General features: G+C 45.0%; 1 protein-coding gene across 6 annotated transcripts in view; it reads left to right on the plus strand.

Moving 5' to 3' along the window:
- LOC127962221 (neurexin-2-like) overlaps window positions 1-23,000 on the plus strand; it is a 408,062-nt gene that overhangs the window by 269,099 nt on the left and 115,963 nt on the right. For 5 of the 6 annotated variants that reach the window (XM_052561735.1, XM_052561731.1, XM_052561732.1 and 2 more), the window contains 7 exons: window positions 358-793; window positions 2,684-3,067; window positions 6,132-6,335; window positions 9,286-9,312; window positions 19,294-19,413; window positions 20,736-21,117; window positions 22,218-22,408. In XM_052561735.1, coding sequence (XP_052417695.1) covers window positions 358-793; window positions 2,684-3,067; window positions 6,132-6,335; window positions 9,286-9,312; window positions 19,294-19,413; window positions 20,736-21,117; window positions 22,218-22,408 — 1,744 coding nt within the window. The remainder of the gene's footprint in view (window positions 1-357; window positions 794-2,683; window positions 3,068-6,131; window positions 6,336-9,285; window positions 9,313-19,293; window positions 19,414-20,735; window positions 21,118-22,217; window positions 22,409-23,000) is intronic. The other variant, XM_052561733.1, reaches the window with a different exon arrangement.

Below are 23,000 nucleotides of genomic sequence, written 5' to 3' on the forward strand. Positions count from 1 at the left end.
GTTTTATCATTACTTCTGTTGTTTGGTTTAGTTTCGTCTGGAGTTCATGTTCTACTCGTTCAGACTCAGAAATCAAACACACAATGTTATGGTCGTTGTGTATTGTGTGCCTCTTCCACTGAGTTAACTCTTAAATCCACCGAAGATACCATTTAGTGGATGTCCTTCATAATACAAAATCATTTTGCCCCGTTCTCTTTTCAACAATAACCTTGAGAGAAATCGGGAATAAAACCAATAACTGAGCTGGCATGTCTGATTATTTTATTAATCCTGTTTTATCCTCCAGAGTGAAGAGAGTGCTAGGAAACGAGACAGAGATTATTTCAGCATGTGTTGTGTAATGCGCTCCTGCAGGTGGTGTACAAGAACAACGACTTCAAGCTGGAGCTGTCTCGTCTGGCCATCGAGAGCGACCCTAAGATCAGTCTGCACGGGGACCTGGTGTTCCGCTGCGAGGATGTGGCGGCCCTCGACCCCGTGACCTTCGAGACGGCCGAGTCCTACATCGCCCTGCCGCGCTGGGACACAAAGAAGACCAGCTCCATCTCCTTCGACTTCCGCACCACGGAGCCCAGCGGCCTGCTGCTGTTCAGCCACGGCAAACCTCAGAGCCGAGAGCAGCGGCCCGGCCGAGAGATGAAGACGGACTACTTCGCCATGGAGCTGCTGGACGGCTTCCTCTACCTGCTGATGGACATGGGCTCCGGCAGCATCAAGCTCAAGACCAGCAACAAGAAGGTGAACGACGGAGAGTGGTGCCACGTGGACTTCCAGAGAGAGGGACGGAGAGGTGAGGAGAGACTCTGACGGGCTGTGCATGTGAAGACAGCCTGGCCCAAATAAAAACTAATAATATCAAATCAAATCAAAAATCAAAGTAAGACTTACAGAAACATTCAATATTGTATTTGTTTTCCTGCTAGTCATCAGTGTTAATTAGAGAAGTGTATAAATGGGTTTTTCATCAAACCCATAAATAAATACAGAATAGTTACTGCTTTTGTGGTTTTTCACCCATGTAACCTTGTATTCTAATCAAGGTTTGACACCAATGTTTTTAGATACTAACAGAATTTAATAATTCTCAATTCCAGTTTTAAAACCTACTACTGAAAAATCTACTTCCTTAATGTAAAGTTAAACCTATACCTATCAAGACAAGTAAACATTCAGAAATTAACTAAGCATGATACATGTGGCAGACACATTGCATTGAATGTTGGTTTGAGTCCCAGCGTTCCCTGGGAACCGAACACATTACCTGATGCTCGCTAACACCACACTCTTGTCTGAGCTACACACACACTGTTAGCACACACACGTGTTGAAACATCAACTGAACGTCTTCAGGAAACGGTTCTTCTCGATTGGGTGTTGAATATGTCTGCTGTAGAGGATTCACTCCAGCACTTATCGCTGCTAAAGCGTGGCCAACGAGACGCCGTTAAACCCCATCCACGCTGCCGAAGCCTGCCTCCGTCTGCTGTAATGAGCTAATGGAGTGTAAGACTAGAGGAGGTGGGTGTGTGTCCTGTGGGGAAGAAAGTCCAGCAGTTCTGTAATTGCAGTTTAATAGACAATTAAGGGTAAGTCATAAATCTCTGTGACCTGCCGAGAGAGCAGCACTCACGCTGAAATATAGACACTCATCGCTCATGCACACTTCTTGATAAAAATGATCAAGCGTCAGGCAGGCATCTGAAGTTATTAGGTACCCACAGTCTCAACTTTTAGATCCGTATAGCGCTGCTGTAAAGAGAAACGCAGACCCCTCTCATCGATTAAATAATACATTTTAATAATAAATTAATAAATACATTCAATGCACACCGACTGAAGTAGTTTAAGTCCTCGGTTCTTTTAATGGTGATGATTTTGGCTCACGTTTAACAAAAACCCCACCTAATCACTATCTATAATCTATAACTATAATTTGGGTTGAATTACCGAAATAAATGAAATTTTCCACAACATTCTAATTTATTGAGATGCACTGGTATGTGCCTTTTACCTTGAGACAGATTTCTGTCAATAGCTATGTTTCCATCCAAAGATTCAAGTTAAATCAATGCGCAAAACTGGAATGATGCATAAAACATTTTGGAATGAAGCACGGTTTCCATCGAGTCCAAGAGAACACAATCTTCCCTTGATAAACTGGCACTACATATCTCTAAGAAAACCAGGAGAAGACACTGAATATAATAATTATGATGAATGACTTGTGTCTCAGAGAGAGCAGAGGAAACACTATAAATACAGTCACTGCTTTCGGAGGTGGAAGCTGTTGTTTGGGAACGCAGTCGTTAAAGACAATTTTACAGAAATAATTTGATGACAGACTTTCCTCAGGCACTTCAGAATGACCATAACAACACATAGATGCTGTGAATGAGACCGGCTCGCTGTTAGTCTGGTTACTCTGTCCCACAGTGCAGAGTCACATGACTCTTTCAAACATATGTATGTAGTAAATCTGTTTCCATCATAGTTAATGCACATTTTATCTTGTTGGATAAGACATTTATCCTACTCAATTGTGTGCTAAGTTTGTACAATTAATGCACATCTTGGCATTTCCATCCAATGTTTTTCTAATGCAATATTTCAATATGTGCATAAAGACAGGGTGAAGGAAGCATATCTGCTGATTGATAGATGTTAAGTTTGTTCTCTCCAGGCTCCATCTCCGTCAACAGCCGCTCCATCCCCTTCAGCTCTAACGAGGGCAGCGAGATCCTGGACCTGGACAGTGACATGTATCTGGGTGGTTTGCCGGAGAGCGGTCAGGGCCTGATCCTGCCGCCCGAGGTCTGGACCGCGCTGCTGAACTACGGTTACGTGGGCTGTGTCCGTGACCTGTTCATCGACGGCAAGAGTCGAGACGTGCGTCGTCTGGCTGAGATCCAGAGCGCTCCGGGCGTCAGCAGCTTCTGCACGCGTGAGCTCCAGAAGAGGTGCAGCAGCGCCCCCTGTGCCAACGGAGGACAGTGCAAGGAGGGCTGGAACCGCTACATCTGTGACTGCACTGGAACCGGATTCCTGGGAGCCAACTGTGAGATCGGTGGGTCAAACCAGAAAACACAGCTACTGATGTACAAACAGTGCTTGATGTTTCCAGCAGTACTCCGGCACTGACACTGAATAAAGTCATCAAAGTCAGAGTCTGCACTGTATTAGATATACATTTATTCTTCACCCAGAAATGAAAATGTGTTCACCCTCAGTTCATCAGAGATCAGGATGAGTTTGTGTCTTCATCAGGTTTGTAGGTTTGTCTCATCAATGGATGCTCTGCAGTGAATGGGTGCCGTCAGAATGAGAGTCTGATAAAAACATCACAATAATCCACAGCACTCCAGTCCATCAGTGAACATCTGGAGAAGAAAAAAAACCTGAAACAAATCCAGCATTAAGATGATTTTAACTCAAACACATAGAGTCTATAATCCATAATAACACTTCCTCCAGTGAAAAAGTGTTCTGGTCTGAATCAGGAGAGAAATCTGCACAGATCCAGCAGCGCTTAAACAGATCTAAACTAATCTGTGAGAGACAACAGGAGATGCAGTTTTTATTACTGTGATGTTTTTATCAGCTGTTAGACTCTCATTCTGACGGCTGCTCTCTCTGGAGACTTGGGACATTTAACAATTTACATCCACTTAAGACAAGTAAGTGTTACATGCCAAGATGCTCAATTTGACATTAATGTGTTTATATTTGGATTCAAGTACGTGAAGAAGTGAAAGAGAACTCAGTTCAGCATTCACGTGTGGTGTTGAAGTTCTGTCTTCTAGCAGTTAAACGGTTCATAATGTGACCCTGAAGCACAAAACCAGTCTTAATGTGTCAATTAAGTGTCAAGCTAAAAAATGAAGGAAAAATCCAAATGAATTCTTAGCAATGAGCTATATTACCATATTACCAATCAGAAATTAAGTTTTGATATATTTACAGTAGGGCATTTACAAAATATCTTCATGAACATGATCTTTACTTGGTATCCTAATAATTTTTGGCATAAAAGAAACATTTGATAATTTAGACCCATACAATGTTTTTTGGCTATTTCTACAAATATACCTGCGCTCCTTAAGATTGGTTTTGTGCTTCGGGTCACAAATGTGTAAATTGGCAAGACTTAAAAGATTTGCTACACGTTCAGTCATCTGTAATATGTAAATCTTGTGTTATATTGCAGTCTGTTGCTGTAGCATGTTTCAGCGGTTATATTTAGCACCAGCATGAGCCCATCCGTGACGCTTTTATCAGCCGCACACAGAGCTGTGAAGCACCGGCGTTCGCGCTTCATTTCTTTGCGTTCGGCTCGCAGTGGCATCCTGATTCATGTTGGTGGAGAAAGAGCCGATGTCAGGAGCCTGGAGAAGCACTGGAGCAGCGATGCTCAGCACAACCATCTGTGCTTCCTTTAACAACACAGCTGCTCTGAGATCAGCGTCTGTGCCCTCGGTGCTTCCTGACACTGAGCTCAAGCTCACAATACTTCCTCTCTCTGTGCTCTCGATTCACAGTGTTCGCTGTCAGAACTCGGGCAGGTGGGTAATTAGGGCTGATTTGGATTCGGCTGCATTTATCGACTGCTCAAGAGAAGCCCGTTTGTTTTATTAAACATATTTATTTCATTCTTTTGAGCAGCCAGATGCTGTGCTGTGAAGGGAAGCTGTTTTGTTTACTGTGAGTCTCTGAAGGCCGGTCAGACGCAGCTGTAGAGCAGTGCTTTACTGACACCGAGTGTCACTGGACAGAATTACACCGAGAGCAGAGCACAGATGAGCTCAGTGTGTTTGGACTGTAGGAAGTGCTCATTATTTCTCATTAGCTGGTGTGTGACGGATCATCAGGGGGATGCTGCACACTGGTGGTGTTTGAGGAGAGACCCCCACATGATGTAAAGCACTATGGGTGGACAACAATACACAATAAAGCACTATATAAATACATCATTCACTCATTCATTAATTCTGGTTTCTATGTGTTTATCATGTCAAGTCAAGTCAAGTCACCTTTATTTATATAGCGCTTTAAACAAAATACATTGCGTCAAACGACTGAACAACATTCATTAGGAAAACAGTGTGTCAATAATGCAAAATGATAGTTAAAGGCAGTTCATCATTGAATTCAGTGTGTGTTTGTGTGTGTGTGTGTGTGAGAGCGTTGTATTTACTCTGTGTGTGTGTGTGTGTGTGTGTGTGTGTGTGTAAGCGTTGTATTTACACTGTGTGTGTGTGTGTGTGTGTGTGTGTGTGTGTCTGTGGGGGTGTGTGTGTGTGAGAGAGCGTTGTATTTACTCTGTGTGTGTGTGTGTGTGAGAGAGCGTTGTATTTACTCTGTGTGTGTCTGTGTGTGTGTGTGTGTGTGTGTGTGTATGTGTGTGCTGTATTTACTGTGTGTGGGTGTGTGTGTGTGTGTGTGTGTGTGTGTGTGTGTGTGTGTGCGCTGTATTTAGTATTTGTGGGTGTGTGTGTGTGTGTGTGTGTGTGTGCGCTGTATTTACTCTGTGTGTGTCTGTGTTTGTGGGTGTGTGTGTGTATGTGTGGGCTGTATTTACTCTGTGTGTGTGTGTGTGTGTGAGAGAGCGTTGTATTTACTCTGTGTGTGTGTGTGTGTGTGTGTGTGTGTGTAAGCGTTGTATTTACACTGTGTGTGTGTGTGTGTGTGTGTGTGTGTGTCTGTGGGGGTGTGTGTGTGTGAGAGAGCGTTGTATTTACTCTGTGTGTGTGTGTGTGTGAGAGAGCGTTGTATTTACTCTGTGTGTGTCTGTGTGTGTGTGTGTGTGTGTGTGTGTATGTGTGTGCTGTATTTACTGTGTGTGGGTGTGTGTGTGTGTGTGTGTGTGTGTGTGCGCTGTATTTAGTATTTGTGGGTGTGTGTGTGTGCGCTGTATTTACTCTGTGTGTGTCTGTGTTTGTGGGTGTGTGTGTGTATGTGTGGGCTGTATTTACTCTGTGTGTGTGTGTGTGTGTGAGAGAGCGTTGTATTTACTCTGTGTGTGTGTGTGTGTGTGTGTGTGTGTGTGTGTGTGTGTGTGTGTGTGTGTGTGTCTGTGGGGGTGTGTGTGTGTGAGAGAGCGTTGTATTTACTCTGTGTGTGTGTGTGTGCAGAGGCGACGGTGTTGAGCTATGATGGCAGCATGTATCTGAAGATCCTGATTCCCAGCACGCTGCACACAGAGGCTGAGGATGTGTCTCTGCGCTTCATGTCCCAGCGAGCGTACGGTCTGCTCATGGCCACCACCTCCAAAGAGTCAGCTGACACACTGCGGCTGGAGCTGGACGGAGGACGGGTCAAACTCACGGTCAACCTCGGTAACTACCCGTCTGTCTGTCTGTCTCTGTCTGACCTCTGACCTCTCCTTTCCTAAACCATCTCAAGATCTCTCCCAGTGTGTGTCCTCCGCCAGCCCCCGGCCTGTAGAGCACACGTGCACCAGCAGAGGGCAGAACAACCCTTCTACTGAACACTAGCTCTGCTGTCAGTGACCGAACACTGCTCTTATAATGCTTTAGACATCTTTAGTTCTCATGTTAGTTTAGTTTGACTATATGAATAAACAATATATAGACATAATAAAAACTAATACAAAAAAATAATAATAATAATTTATATTTATATATAAAATATATCTAAAAGATGTCCCTGTAGAGGCTCTGTGTTCACTCAGTGAGTCGTTCAGGGTTCGATCCCCTGCTGCTCCAGTGAGGGTCCAGACTCTTTCTGCAGAGTGTGTCATGTTCTGGTCCGGGTCTGATTCTGGCGGAGAGGCACACACAGGGCAGCGGTGCATCCTGGGAAAGGATGTGGTGGGAGAGAAAGCCTCTCGGGAGACCTCCATCTCTCTCTCTCTCTCTGTCTGTCAGTGACTGGAGCCCTTCAATGTGCTGTGTGTCTGCGGCCTGAGCGAGCAGCCCGAGACCGGCTCACACACTCAGATCATCAGCTCTACATCTACCATCTGATTCATGCCTTTCAGTTTCCATCTGTTAGGATCATACAGCTTTAACAGCAGCAAAATAATAGACAGATGCATAACTGTCAGTCATACAGAAATGATCCAGATCATGGCATAGTTTATTATTTACTATTTACATCTGTTTGATATTATTTAAATAATCATATTTTTAGATGCGTTTATTGTAATTGCTTGGAATCAGCATAAATTGTTGTAAACAAAAATATATTCAGGTTATTTAAATGTGATGTACATGGAATATGAATGTAAATATAATTTTTAGTTAAAGTTTAGTAAGATTGTTGTCTGTTTGTCATTTTTGGTCTATATACTTTTTGTTTGAGTTATTTTAGTAAATGGAGTTAAATTAAGGATTTCTATTTTTTTTCTATTATTTCTAGTAACAAAACTATTTTCATAGTTTTAATTTTTTAAGTTTAGTTTGCATTTTAGCTAACTGTAATAATCCTGATATATAGAATACATAGTTTATAATACTAGATAAACAAATATAATACACATTTTCTTAAAATACATTATTAATTAAACAATATAAATGTATAATGAACTATAATAACATTGCTGTGGAACAAACAGTATTCAGTTAATGTACCAGACTGAAACAAACTGGATTTATTGATTATAAATTCATATATAAAATTGTATAGTATATAGTTGATAATTGTTACATTGTTACAGCACTATTTCTTCTGTGCGACTGACAAATATGATCAGATTAATGTATGAGTTTATGATGACAGTTTTCCAGAGCTTTGTGAAACGGCCTGATGGAGTGAGAAGAGTGTGTTTAGACGGTCTCTGGCTGTTTGTGATCACTATTCTGTAGCGGTTGACACACTGAGATGCTCCTCAGCCTGAGGAGGACACACACACACACACACACACTCAGTGTTAATCTCAGCGCTGTGTTCAGTGTCACACACACTAGAGGTGTTTCTGGCTGAGGAGTGCAGTGAAACCCCTTCCCATGATTCACAGCAGCAGATCCAGACCGCAGCACTTCACGCTCATCTTCCTCACTTGTGTTTATGCAGAAATAGCACAGCAGTCAACTGTTCTTCATCACACTTATTTCATGACGCAGAGATCGGTCAAACCGTTTAGAAAACACTTTAAAAACACTGAAAACACTGAAATATCAAATAACAGTCAGAAAAAAGTGAAAGTTTATTAAAAATGTAAAGAAATATTCAGAGGCTTTTATTGTGCTTTTATGGCTCATATAGTGGGATAAAGTGAGAATAGGAAAACAGCACAATTTTATTCAGACTCAAACTGAGTCAAAATATGAATAATTGATATTTATATGATGAAATGTGATGCTTGTACACTCTTAAAAATAAATATTCTTAATTTAAGAACTGTTCACTGAAGGGTTCTTTTGGGGAACCAAAAATTGTTCTTCTATGGCATCACTGCAAAAACACCTTTGTGAAGATTTTATTTGTAAGAGTGTAATGCAAATCAATGAGATCTATCTAACAGTGGAGCAGATATTGATATTAAATGATCTAAATATGAGTCTGTGCTCTATATCTCCAGTAATAAGATGTAAATGATCCGCACATATAACACAGTGACTGAGAGCTGAAGAAATCAAGGCTCCTCAGAAGATGTAAGATGTTCTGGAGGCTTGTGAAGATCATTCCTCTGCTGAGGAACAGTGAAAGTAAAGCTTCTGGAAACAAACGCTCCTCAAAAGATCCTGAGGATCAGATTTGAGACTCTAAATGTAGTTTCATAACAATGTTCGGGAGGAGCACGTCAGTTACTTAACCTAATTAGCACAGGTGGAGCCACTTAAGATAATCAACCTTAGGGTATAAATACAGCTGAATTAGCCTACCTGTCTCCATTGATGGTTTATCAGCATCCCCCCTCCACCCCATCTCCTCCACTAGAGTTAACTTAAAGAGTTAAGATACGTGAAGTGTTTGTATAGTTACACTAAAAGAGCTTTGACTGGATGAAACACACTTAACTATCAATCAGAGACAGAAGACATGAGGAACTTGAGTGAGAGAGTTTGGTCAAGTTGATCATTCAGAGGGAGTTAGTTCAGTAGATGTATATGATGGAGCTAAAGTGATCTGGGTCTGAGCGGAGCTGGGTCTGTGGTTCTGACACGTGTGTGAAGGGAATGGGTGCCGCTGACTCAAGTGTGTCCCCAGATGGTGGCCCTGATCTTCAGATGTCTGCAGAATCTACTTTGAAGGATGTGAAATGTTTTCTCTCTCTATCTTTCCTTTAATTTGATCTCACCATCTCACTCTCTCTCCCACCAGACTGTATCAGGATAGACTGTAACCTCAGTAAGTGTACCAACTCGTTTATCACACACACACACACACACTCACTCACTCACAAACACACACACACACACTCAAACACGCACACATGCACATATCTCACACACACACACTCACAGAGAGACATAGACACACACACACACACTCACTCACAAACACACACACACTCACACACGCCCACTCACGCACTCTCTCACACGCACGCACACACACACACACACACACAGGTGTTTAATAAGTGTGTTTTTTCATGCTGTGTTTTGAGACAAGGTAAGTGTGTTGCTGTGATTGGAGGAGATATTTGAACATGTGTTTATGAATGAACACACACACACACACACACATGAATCTCTTATAACTGCAGGATGGATTTGATGTTCTTATCCGTTTCATCTACATTCATCTCAGTCCCACAATAAAATCAACATGACAAAGCTTTTCATCTTCCCTTCTGGAAATTCATTTGATTTTGTCCCTCCAAATCATTTATCGTTTAATATTCAGTCACGCCTTGTGTTGTCAGTTTACAGCAAGAAAAATTGTTAATTCGTCAATTACAGTTTTTGTTTTTTGTTTTTTTATTGCTAACTCTAACTACATTCTGCACTAGCAACAGTCGCCTGAGCTAAACAGTTCACATCACCTGCCAAACTCATTCCAAGCAACACAACTCGTAACACACGGCTCAAAACAGACTCAGTGCAGCCAAACACTACACACAACCCTCAATGAGCTAACACACACCGTCACCCGGAACACACCGAGAGGAGAAACACCACACAAGACAGGAAGTCGTGGCCTAATGGTTAGAGGGTTGGACTCCCAATCGAAGGGTTGTGAGTTCTAGTCTCGGGCCGGACGGAATTGTGGGTGGGGGGAGTGCATGAACAGTTCTCTCTCCACCTTCAATACCACGACTTAGGTGCCCTTGAGCAAGGCATCGAACCCCCAACTGCTCCCCGGGCGCCGCAGCATAAATGATGAACACTGCTCCGGGTGTGTGTTCACTGTGTGTGTGTGTGTGTGTTCACTGCTCTGTGTGTGTGCACTTCGGATGGGTTAAATGCAGAGCACAAATTCTGAGTATGGGTCACCATACTTGGCTGAATGTCACTTCACTATTCACTATTCACTATTCACACACAACCCTCACTGAGATAACACACACCGTCACTCGGAACACACCGAGAGGAGAAACACCACACACGACCCTCACCGAGATAACACACACCGTCACTCAGAACACAACGACCCTCGATGAGATAACACACACCATCACTCGGAACACACTGAGAGGAGAAACACCACACACGTCCCTCGCCGAGATAACACACACCGTCACTCGCAACACAACGACCCTCGCCGAGATAACACACACCGTCACCCGGAACACACCGAGAGGAGAAACACTACACACAACCCTCACTGAGATAACACACACCGTCACTAGGAACACACCGAGAGGAGAAACACTACACACAACCCTCACTGAGATAACACACACCGTCACTCAGAACACACAGAGAGGAGAAACACCACACACAACCCTCGCCGAGATAACATACATACGTCACTCGGAACACACAGAGAGGAGAAACACTACACACAACCCTCGCTGAGATAACACACACCGTCACTCTGAACACACAGAGAGGAGAAACACTACACACAACCCTCGCTGAGATAACACACACCGTCACTCTGAACACACAGAGAGGAGAAACACTACACACAACCCTCGCCGAGATAACACACACCGTCACTCAGAACACACAGAGAGGAGAAACACTACACACGACCCTCAGTGAGATAACACACACCGTCACTCAGAACACACAGAGAGGAGAAACACTACACACAACCCTCGCTGAGATAACACACACCGTCACTCAGAACACACAGAGAGGAGAAACACTACACACGACCCTCAGTGAGATAACACACACCGTCACTCGGAACACACAGAGAGGAGAAACACTACACACAACCCTCGCTGAGATAACACACACCGTCACTCGGAACACACAGAGAGGAGAAACACTACACACAACCCTCGCTGAGATAACACACACCGTCACTCAGAACACACAGAGAGGAGAAACACTACACACGACCCTCAGTGAGATAACACACACCGTCACTCAGAACACACAGAGAGGAGAAACACTACACACAACCCTCGCTGAGATAACACACACCGTCACTCGGAACACACAGAGAGGAGAAACACTACACACAACCCTCGCTGAGATAACACACACCGTCACTCAGAACACACAGAGAGGGGAAACACTACACACGACCCTCACCGAAATAACACACGCAGTCACTCAGAACACACAGAGAGGAGAAACACTACACACAACCCTCGCTGAGATAACACACACCGTCACTCAGAACACACAGAGAGGAAAAACACCACACACGACCCTCACTGAGATAACACACACCGTCACTCGGAACACACAGAGAGGAGAAACACTACACACGACCCTCAGTGAGATAACACACGCAGTCACTCAGAACACACAGAGAGGAAAAACATCACACACAACCCTCAGTGAGATAACACACACCTTCACTCGGAACACACAGAGAGGAGAAACACTACACAAACCCTCGCTGAGATAACACACACCGTCACTCAGAACACACAGAGAGGAAAAACACCACACACGACCCTCAGTGAGATAACACACACCGTCACTCGGAACACACAGAGAGGAGAAACACTACACACAACCCTCGCTGAGATAACACACACCGTCACTCAGAACACACAGAGAGGAGAAACACTACACACAACCCTCGCTGAGATAACACACACCGTCACTCGGAACACACAGAGAGGAGAAACACTACACACGACCCTCGCCGAGATAACACACACCGTCACTCGGAACACACCGAGAGGAGAAACAACACACACGACCCTCACTGAGATAACACACACACCGTCACTCGGAACACACCTTGAGGAGAAACACTACACACAACCCTCGCCGAGATAACACACACCGTCACTCGGAACACACCGAGAGGAGAAACACCACACACAACCCTCACTGAGATAACACACACACCGTCACTCGGAACACACCGAGAGGAGAAACACTACACACGACCCTCGCCGAGATAACACACACCGTCACTCGGAACACACCGAGAGGAGAAACATCACACACAACCCTCACTGAGATAACACACACCGTCACTCGGGACACACCGAGAGGAGAAACACTACACACGACCCTCGCCGAGATAACACACACCGTCACTCGGAACACACCGAGAGGAGAAACACCACACACAACCCTCGCCGAGATAACACACACCATCACTCGGGACACACAGAGAGGAGAAACACCACACACAACCCTCGCCGAGATAACACACACCGTCACTCGGAACACACCGAGAGGAGAAACACCACACACGACCCTCACTGAGATAACACACACCGTTACTCGGAACACACAGAGAGGAGAAACACCACACACAACCCTCGCCGAGATAACACACACCGTCACTCGGAACACACCGAGAGGAGAAACACCACACACGACCCTCACTGAGATAACGCACACCGTCACCCGGAACACACAGAGAGGAAAAACACTACACACGACCCTCACCGAGATAACGCACACCGTCACTCGGAACACACCGAGAGGAAAAACACTACACACAACCCTCACCGAGATAACACACACCGTCACCCGGGACACACCGAGAGGAGAAACACCACACATAACCCTCGCCGAGATAACACACACTGTCACCCGGAACACACCGAGAGGAAAAACACTACACACGACCCTCACCGAGATAACACACACCGTCACCCGGAACACACAGAGTGGAAAAACACTACACACGACCCTCACCGAGATAACACACACCGTCACTCGGAACACACCGAGAGGAAAAACACTACACACAACCCTCACCGAGATAACACACACCGTCACTCGGAACACACCGAGAGGAGAAACACCACACACAACCTTCGCCGAGATAACACACACCGTCACTCGGAACACACCGAGAGGAGAAACACCACACACAACCCTCACTGAGATAACACACACACCTTCACTCGGAACACACCGAGAGGAGAAACACCACACACAACCCTCACTGAGATAACACACACCGTCACTAGGAACACACCGAGAGGAGAAACACTACACACAACCCTCACTGAGATAACACACACACCGTCACTAGGAACACACCGAGAGGAGAAACACTACACATAACCCTCACTGAGATAACACACACACCGTCACTAGGAACACACGGAGAGGAGAAACACCACACACAACCCTCACTGAGATAACACACACCGTCACTAGGAACACACCGAGAGGAGAAACACCACACACGACCCTCGCCGAGATAACACACACCGTCACTAGGAACACACCGAGAGGAGAAACACCACACACGACCCTCACCGAGATAACACACACCGTCACTAGGAACACACCGAGAGGAGAAACACCACACACAACCCTCACCGAGATAACACACACACCGTCACTAGGAACACACCGAGAGGAAAAACACCACACACGACCCTCGCCGAGATAACACACACTGTCACTCGGAACACATCGAGAGGAGAAACACCACACACGACCCTCGCCGAGATAACACACACCGTCACTAGGAACACACCGAGAGGAGAAACACCACACACGACCCTCGCCGAGATAACACACACCGTCACTAGGAACACACCGAGAGGAGAAACACCACACACGACCCTCGCCGAGATAACACACACCGTCACTCGGAACACACCGAGAGGAGAAACACCACACACGACCCTCGCCGAGATAACACACACCGTCACTCGGAACACATCGAGAGGAGAAACACCACACACGACCCTCGCCGAGATAACACACACCGTCACTAGGAACACATCGAGAGGAGAAACACCACACACGACCCTCGCCGAGATAACACACACCGTCACTCGGAACACACCGAGAGGAGAAACACCACACACGACCCTCGCCGAGATAACACACACCGTCACTCGGAACACACCGAGAGGAGAAACACCACACACGACCCTCGCCGAGATAACACACACCGTCACTCGGAACACACCGAGAGGAGAAACACCACACACGACCCTCACTGAGATAACACACACCGTCACTCGGAACACACCGAGAGGAGAAACACCACACGCGACCCTCACCGAGATAACACACACCGTCACTCGGAACACACCGAGAGGAGAAACACCACACACGACCCTCGCCGAGATAACACACACCGTCACTCGGAACACACCGAGAGGAGAAACACCACACACGACCCTCGCCGAGATAACACACACCGTCACTCGGAACACACCGAGAGGAGAAACACCACACACGACCCTCGCCGAGATAACACACACCGTCACTCGGAACACATCGAGAGGAGAAACACCACACACGACCCTCGCCGAGATAACACACACCGTCACTAGGAACACATCGAGAGGAGAAACACCACACACGACCCTCGCCGAGATAACACACACCGTCACTAGGAACACATCGAGAGGAGAAACACCACACACGACCCTCGCCGAGATAACACACACCGTCACTAGGAACACACCGAGAGGAGAAACACCACACACGACCTTTGCCGAGATAACACACACCGTCACTAGGAACACACCGAGAGGAAAAACACCACACATGACCCTCGCCGAGATAACACACACCGTCACTAGGAACACACCGAGAGGAGAAACACCACACACGACCTTTGCCGAGATAACACACACCGTCACTAGGAACACACCGAGAGGAGAAACACCACACACAACCCTCACTGAGATAACACACACCGTCACTCGGAACACACCGAGAGGAGAAACACCACACACAACCCTCGCCGAGATAACACACACCGTCACTTGGAACACACCGAGAGGAGAAACACCACAGACGACCCTCGCCGAGATAACACACACCGTCACTCGGAACACACCGAGAGGAGAAACACTACACACAACCCTCGCCGAGATAACACACACCGTCACTTGGAACACACCGAGAGGAGAAACACCACACACGACCCTCGCCGAGATAACACACACCGTCACTCGGAACACACCGAGAGGAGAAACACCACACACGACCCTCGCCGAGATAACACACACCGTGACTAGGAACACACCGAGAGGAGAAACACCACACACAACCCTCACTGAGATAACACACACCGTCACTCGGAACACACCGAGAGGAGAAACACTACGGTGTGTGTTCTCTCAGTGTTTCTCCTCTTGGTGTGTTCCGAGTGACGGTGTGTGTTCTCTCGGTGAGGGTCGTGTGTGGTGTTTCTCCTCTCGGTGTGTTCTCAGTGACTGCGTGTGTTATCTCGGTGAGGGTTGTGTGTAGTGTTTGGCTGCACTGAGTCTGTTTTGAGCCATGTGTTAAGAGTTGTGTTGCTTGGAATGAGTTTTGCAGGTGATGTGAACTGTTTAGTTCAGGCGACTGTTGCTAGTGCAGAATGAGTTTTGCACATGTGACTCCAGTCGTGCCCACTGTCTTTTAGCTATTGAAAAAAACTGTAATATGTATAAAAGTATGATTATTGCTATTATTATTATTATTATTATTATTATTATTATTATTATTATTATTTTGTTAGTTGTTGTTTAGTAAAATTATTTTGCATTATTTACCAATATTTTCATATTATATTTTATTACAAATTTCATTAATATTTATGATTATAATATTTTTATTATTTTTTAGAGCACCACAAATGGTGTTTTTCAGCAGTAGTTTGCACTGTTTTGGAGTTTAGGGTCAGGATAACGTGCAGCGCTTCATTAACGGCTGAGAGTCCGAGTGCTGGTGAATCACAGAGATCAACCGTGAGCCTTCACACTGATGTGGACTGTGCTGTCCTGAGATCACTTCCAATCAGCCTGATGTGTGCGTGACCCAGGCGCCGCTGCCGTTTAGCCACGGCCAGTTACCCAGAATGCCCTGTCAGGTGCAGGAGTGGCGTGTGATTGGAGGAGACAGCAGCTCTCCTCTCACTCTACAGGTGTAAATGCAGGGCTGTTCATGATCTCCGCTCACATCCAAACACAAGCGATTAAATAAAGTCATGCAAAGTCCAACGTAAATGACAGATCGAATCACAAACTCAAAGCTCAGAGAGATTCCCAGAGTCTTTGTTCTGCGTCCTCTCCAGCTTCTGTTACGTTCTTATCATGAATAATGGAATCGGCATGAAAAAAAGAGTCATAAATATGCAGCAGGTCACAATAAGCCTGCCATTCTCAAAACAGACTTAAATTTCAGCCTTGCTCTGTAGTCCTTATACACTTTCCTTACGAGTTCACATTAAAATGACTCTGAACATAATATATATTTAACCCTTTACCCATCAGCAGACTTAACTAATGACCTTGAGTCAGTGATCTCGCTAAATTACACACTCTCTCACACACACACACACACACACACTGTGTGCACACAGATATATCCTCACGGTATGTGTGTGTGTGTGTGTGAGAGTGTGTGTGCACACAGATATATCCTCACGGTATGAGTGTGTGTGTGTGTGTGAGAGAGTGTGTGTGCACACAGATATATCCTCACGGTATGAGTGTGTGTGTGTGTGTGTGTGAGAGAGTGTGTGTGCACACAGATATATCCTCACAGTATGAGTGTGTGTGAGAGAGTGTGTGTGCACACAGATATATCCTCACGGTATGAGTGTGTGTGTGTGTGTGTGTGTGTGTGTGCACACAGATATATCCTCACAGTATGAGTGTGTGTGAGAGAGTGTGTGTGCACACAGATATATCCTCACGGTATGAGTGTGTGTGAGAGAGTGTGTCTGCACACAGATATATCCTCACGGTATGAGTGTGTGTGTGTGTGTGTGTGTGAGAGAGTGTGTGTGCACACAGATATATCCTCACGGTATGAGTGTGTGTGTGTGTGTGTGTGTGTGTGTGTGAGAGAGTGTGTGTGCACACAGATATATCCTCACGGTATGAGTGTGTGTGAGAGAGTGTGTGTGCACACAGATATATCCTCACGGTATGAGTGTGTGTGAGAGACTGTGTCTGCACACAGATATATCCTCACGGTATGAGTGTGTGTGTGTGTGTGTGTGTGTGTGTGTGTGTGTGTGTGTGTGTGAGAGAGTGTGTGTGCACACAGATATATCCTCACGGTATGAGTGTGTGTGTGTGTGTGTGTGTGTGAGAGAGTGTGTGTGCACACAGATATATCCTCACGGTATGAGTGTGTGTGTGTGTGTGTGTGTGTGTGTGAGAGAGTGTGTGTGCACACAGATATATCCTCACGGTATGAGTGTGTGTGAGAGAGTGTGTGTGCACACAGATATATCCTCACGGTATGAGTGTGTGTGAGAGAGTGTGTCTGCACACAGATATATCCTCACAGTATGAGTGTGTGTGTGTGTGTGTGTGTGTGTGTGTGAGAGTGTGTGTGTGCACACAGATATATCCTCACAGTATGAGTGTGTGTGTGTGTGTGTGTGTGTGAGAGAGTGTGTGTGCACACAGATATATCCTCACAGTATGAGTGTGTGTGTGTGTGTGTGTGTGAGAGAGTGTGTGTGCACACAGATATATCCTCACGGTATGAGTGTGTGTGTGTGTGTGTGTGTGTGAGAGAGTGTGTGTGCACACAGATATATCCTCACAGTATGAGTGTGTGTGTGTGTGTGTGTGAGAGAGTGTGTGTGCACACAGATATATCCTCACGGTATGAGTGTGTGTGTGTGTGTGTGTGAGAGAGTGTGTGTGCACACAGATATATCCTCACAGTATGAGTGTGTGTGTGTGTGTGTGTGTGTGTGTGAGAGAGTGTGTGTGCACACAGATATATCCTCACGGTATGAGTGTGTGTGTGTGTGTGTGTGAGAGAGTGTGTGTGCACACAGATATATCCTCACGGTATGAGTGTGTGTGTGTGTGTGTGTGTGTGAGAGAGAGTGTGTGTGCACACAGATATATCCTCACAGTATGAGTGTGTGTGAGAGAGTGTGTGTGCACAGATATCTCCTCACAGTATGTGTGTGTGTGTGAGAGTGTGTGTGCACACAGATATATCCTCACGGTATGTGTGTGTGTGTGGGTTTCAGAAAGTGTGTGCACACAGATGTCTCCTCACAGTATGAGTGTGTGTGTGAGAGTGTGTGAGTGTGAGAGTGTGTGCACACAAATATCTCCAAACGATATGAGTGTGTGTATGTGAGAGTGTGTACACAGATATCTCCTCACAGTATGTGTGTGTGTGAGAGTGTATGTGAGAGTGTGTGCGCACACAGATTCAGTACAGACCAAAAGTTTGGACACATTTTCTTATTCAAAGAGTTTTCTTTATTTTCATGACCATGAAAATTGTAGATTCACACTGAAGGCATCAAAACTATGAATTAACACATGTGGAATTATATACATAACAAAAAAGTGTGGAACAACTGAAAATATGTCATATTGTAGGTTCTTCTTTTGCTTTGATTACTGATTTGCACACTCTTGGCATTCTCTTGATGAGCTTCAAGAGGTAGTCACCTGAAATGGTCTTCAACAGTCTTGAAGGAGTTCACCGAGAGATGCTTAGCACTTGTTGGATCTTTTGCCTTCTGTCTGCGGTCCAGCTCACCCCTAAACCATCTGGATTGGGTTCAGGTCCGGTGACTGTGGAGGCCAGGTCATCTGGAGCAGCACCCCATCACTCTCCTTCTTGCTCAAATAGCTCTTGATGCCTTCAGTGTGACTCTACAATTTCATAGTCATGAAAATAAAGACAACTCTTTGAATGAGAAGGTGTGTCCAAACTTGTGGTTTGTACTGTATCTCCTCACATTATGAGTGTGTGTGTGTGTGTGTGTGTGAGAGTGTGAGAATGTATAAGTGTGTGTGTGTGTGTGTGTGTGTGTGTATCTGACCGCTCTCTCCTGCTGCAGGTAAAGGTCCAGAGATCCTGACGGCGGGTCAGAAACTGAATGATAACGAGTGGCACTCAGTGAAAGTGGTCCGGCGCGGGAGGAACCTGCAGCTGTCCGTGGATAACGTGACTGTGGAAGGTAGAAACTCATCCTTCATCAAGCTTCATTTTCTCATGAGCTCAGGTGGGAGGAAGATGAATGTGCAGATTAAAGCTGCTGAAGGTAACTTTTGACGCTCTAGCGGTTAATAAACAGAACTGCTTGCGTCTTGCGGAAGAACATCGTAGCCGGAACTACTTCTCTCTGTTTATGTCTATGAAGAATCACAAAGGTACTGGGTTACTCCGCCGCGGTACCCCCAAAGCAATCTAAAATAGTCCGAATATAAACACTTATTATAGGTGCACCCTAGTGATTCAGGACAAGCCAAAAACACGGTTTGGAAAATGGATTCATGGTGTACTCGCTTATTATGTTCATTTTTCTACATTTTGAACACAAACAAAGTTACGGACCGCAGCTCTGATTGGTTGTTTCTTACCGGGAGCGATGTATTTCTGCAAATGGCAATAGGACACTGGGAGGAGCCAGAGGAGCTTGATTTATACACAGATTATCTGTCTCATATTCTACTGTCAGGACATAATGACAGGTTTAACAAATATGTATACAATATTTTTTTTACAAAAGTTCCCTACAGCACCTTTAATAGTCTAGTGTTTGCGAGTACAAGCCTCAACTTGCTTGAGTTTGTATTAGCACCTTTTGTTGTTTTCTCGTTGTATCTGATAGAGCTTTTGGACACAGAAGCAGTGACACGTGACGTCAGACTTAACAAACCCCACCCACCACAGAAACATCAGCCAATCAGAACGCACAACTGAAATACAGACACAGCATTTCTGATTAGCTCTTTTTATGGATGTCTTCTTTCTAGCTAGTGGAAAGAAAACATCTGAAATACACACTGTTTATTTTACTACACTTCATCTATTTGTGTTTGAAGATTTGAATTACTAAACATATCTTTAAAGAGTTTTTCTTCCTCTTCAGCAGCACTATTAGACACCAAACCTTGGAGTTGTATTCCTCTCTATATTCTGAAGGTTTTTCTCTGGGGTTTGTTCATATTTCATTCACATGCATTTTTATAACATTTTATTCCGAAAAACATGGTGAGAAATGTAATCGTTTTCTGCCTGTAGACTATTTTCTGATTTATGGAGTGATGAAAAGAGAAATGCAACCTTCAACTCTAACAGGACAACAAAATCAAACAAGAATTATGAACCTGACTTTATTTGTGTTCTTGAAATCTATGCAAATTAGATAAAGCCTCATTTGCATACTTAAACATAACGTTTCTGAAAGTGTGTAATATGTTTGTCTTGATGTACTGCTATGAATCTGGGGACGTCTGGTGCTCTGATGCATGCGCTGACTGTGGTTGTGTCCTGCAGGTCAGATGACCGGTGATCACACGCGTCTGGAGTTCCACAACATCGAGACGGGCATCATGACGGAGCGCAGGTTCATCTCCGTGGTGCCGTCTAACTTCATCGGGCACCTGCAGGGCCTGACGCTCAACGGCGTGCCGTATCTGGACCAGTGTAAGAACGGAGACATCTCGTACTGCGAGCTGAACGCCCGCTTCGGCATGCGCCACATCATCGCCGACCCCGTGACCTTCCGTAATAGAGGCAGTTACCTGGCGCTGGCCACGCTGCAGGCGTACGCCTCCATGCACCTGTTCTTCCAGTTCAAGACCACCAGCAGCGACGGCCTGCTGCTCTTCAACAGCGGCGACGGCAGCGACTTCATCGTGGTGGAGCTGGTCAAAGGGTCAGTCACATCTCCTGTCGTTCTGCTCAGTGATGGGGAAACACATTACACGCTACATACTCAGATTACTGCTTTGAGTGACTACTAAAATAACACATTACTTTTTTAATTTAGAAAGAAATATCTTTGTCAAGTAAGTGTCTCCAGTTACTTTGTGTCCATGTGTTGAGTGACAGCTCTGGTGTTGCCATGGTGACAGAGATCCGGAGTCAGTGCAGAGTGTTGAGTGTGAACATGATCTCACTGTAGATCTAGACTAAATATGAACATCTGGCTACTCAGAAACACATTCAGTGATTGTTCTGGAGAAGTGTGTTTCTAATGGACAGATGTGTGAGCCCTGTTTAAAGTGTTCACAGCGTTACCAGCAGTCAAAGAATGAAGCTCGTTCCTCAGTTTTATCTGTGAAGAACACAATAAGTGCAGTGTTTTATAACCAGTGTCTGGAGGGAAATGACTGTAAATGCAGAGAAAACACCAGAGAGCAACATTTACTACGGTATGAGAATAAACCGAGCGCAGGAAATGAGTTTCATTCAGTGAAGAGTGACACGCTCATGTGTGCTGCGGAAACAAGGACACAGTTCAATCAGAACAATCTTCCTAGAGCTGATGGATTCTGAGCCAGACAAACAAGAAATCTGCACACAACACAATCCCAGCCACCGTCCTGAAGACCAAAGCCAGTCAGAAGCAGTCCGTCTGATGAAAGTGTGTTTAAGAGCCGCAGCAGAACTGAACATCCATGCTGCTCTACTGCACTCAGTGAAGAATTAGTGATGGTTAGATCAGCTCAGAACTATATACAGCATACTTTTAGACTAGATAAACTCTGTCTACATTAAATCAAAATTAAAGCATGCATTCAGATTAAAGAAGTGTAGATTTAAATAAAAACCTAAGTTCAGACTAAATAAAGTGTAATTATTTTTATCAAATTAAAACTTAATAAAACATTTTTGTCTCACCCCATCATTGTCCTGCTGCTGTCAGTGCTGAAGACACAAGTATTTCTGTGTGATAGCAGTAATGGACTTGACTGACTCTCAGCGTGTGTCTGTGTGTGTGTGTGTGTGTGTGTGTGTGTGTGTGTGTCTCAGGTTCGTCCACTATGTGTTTGACCTGGGGAACGGCCCGTCTCTGATGAAGGGAAACTCTGAGAAGCCGCTCAATGACAATCAGTGGCACAATGTGGTGGTCTCACGCGACACTAACAACGTGCACACGCTCAAGATCGACTCTCGCACCGTGACACAGCACTCTAACGGAGCCAGGAACCTGGACCTCAAAGGTACCACACACACACACACACACATTCACAGAGACACACACACACGCATACTTTTATTAAAATGTAAAAGTAAACTGCATGGCAGGAGTCCATCCTTACTCAGTATTTGTGTTTTATGTACAAATAGAAACATTCTTAAATCAAGAGATATTTATGGGATATCCACATCACTGTACTAATTATTTTGTAACAAAAAAAATAGTAGTTAACCTGTTAGCCAGCAGCAGAACCTGATTTTACCAAGTGAGACATGTTCCTGGGACAACATCTTTTTTGACCCTGGAACAACATTGTGACTAACCAATCAGATTTGACAAACAAGTTTATAGATTTTGTGAAGTTTATGCTTACCCTCTCTGTTTGGTGCTTGTACATCAGTGTCATTCATCTATCATTTGCTCTGATTTTAGGGATTACTTGTGGTTAAGGTTAGGTTTAGGTGTAGGGATATGGTCAAGATATGTTGACCTAGGAACACATCTAACTCTGCAAAATCAGGACGTGTTAGCCAGCACCCCCCATTATGGGACTCACAGCTGAAAGTGCTCTATCAAATTTATAATTGTAATAGTTTCCTACTTCAGTGTGTTAC

Source organism: Carassius gibelio, chromosome B7 (genome assembly GCF_023724105.1).
Source record: "Carassius gibelio isolate Cgi1373 ecotype wild population from Czech Republic chromosome B7, carGib1.2-hapl.c, whole genome shotgun sequence".
In the NCBI taxonomy this organism is placed as follows: Eukaryota; Metazoa; Chordata; class Actinopteri; order Cypriniformes; family Cyprinidae; genus Carassius; species Carassius gibelio.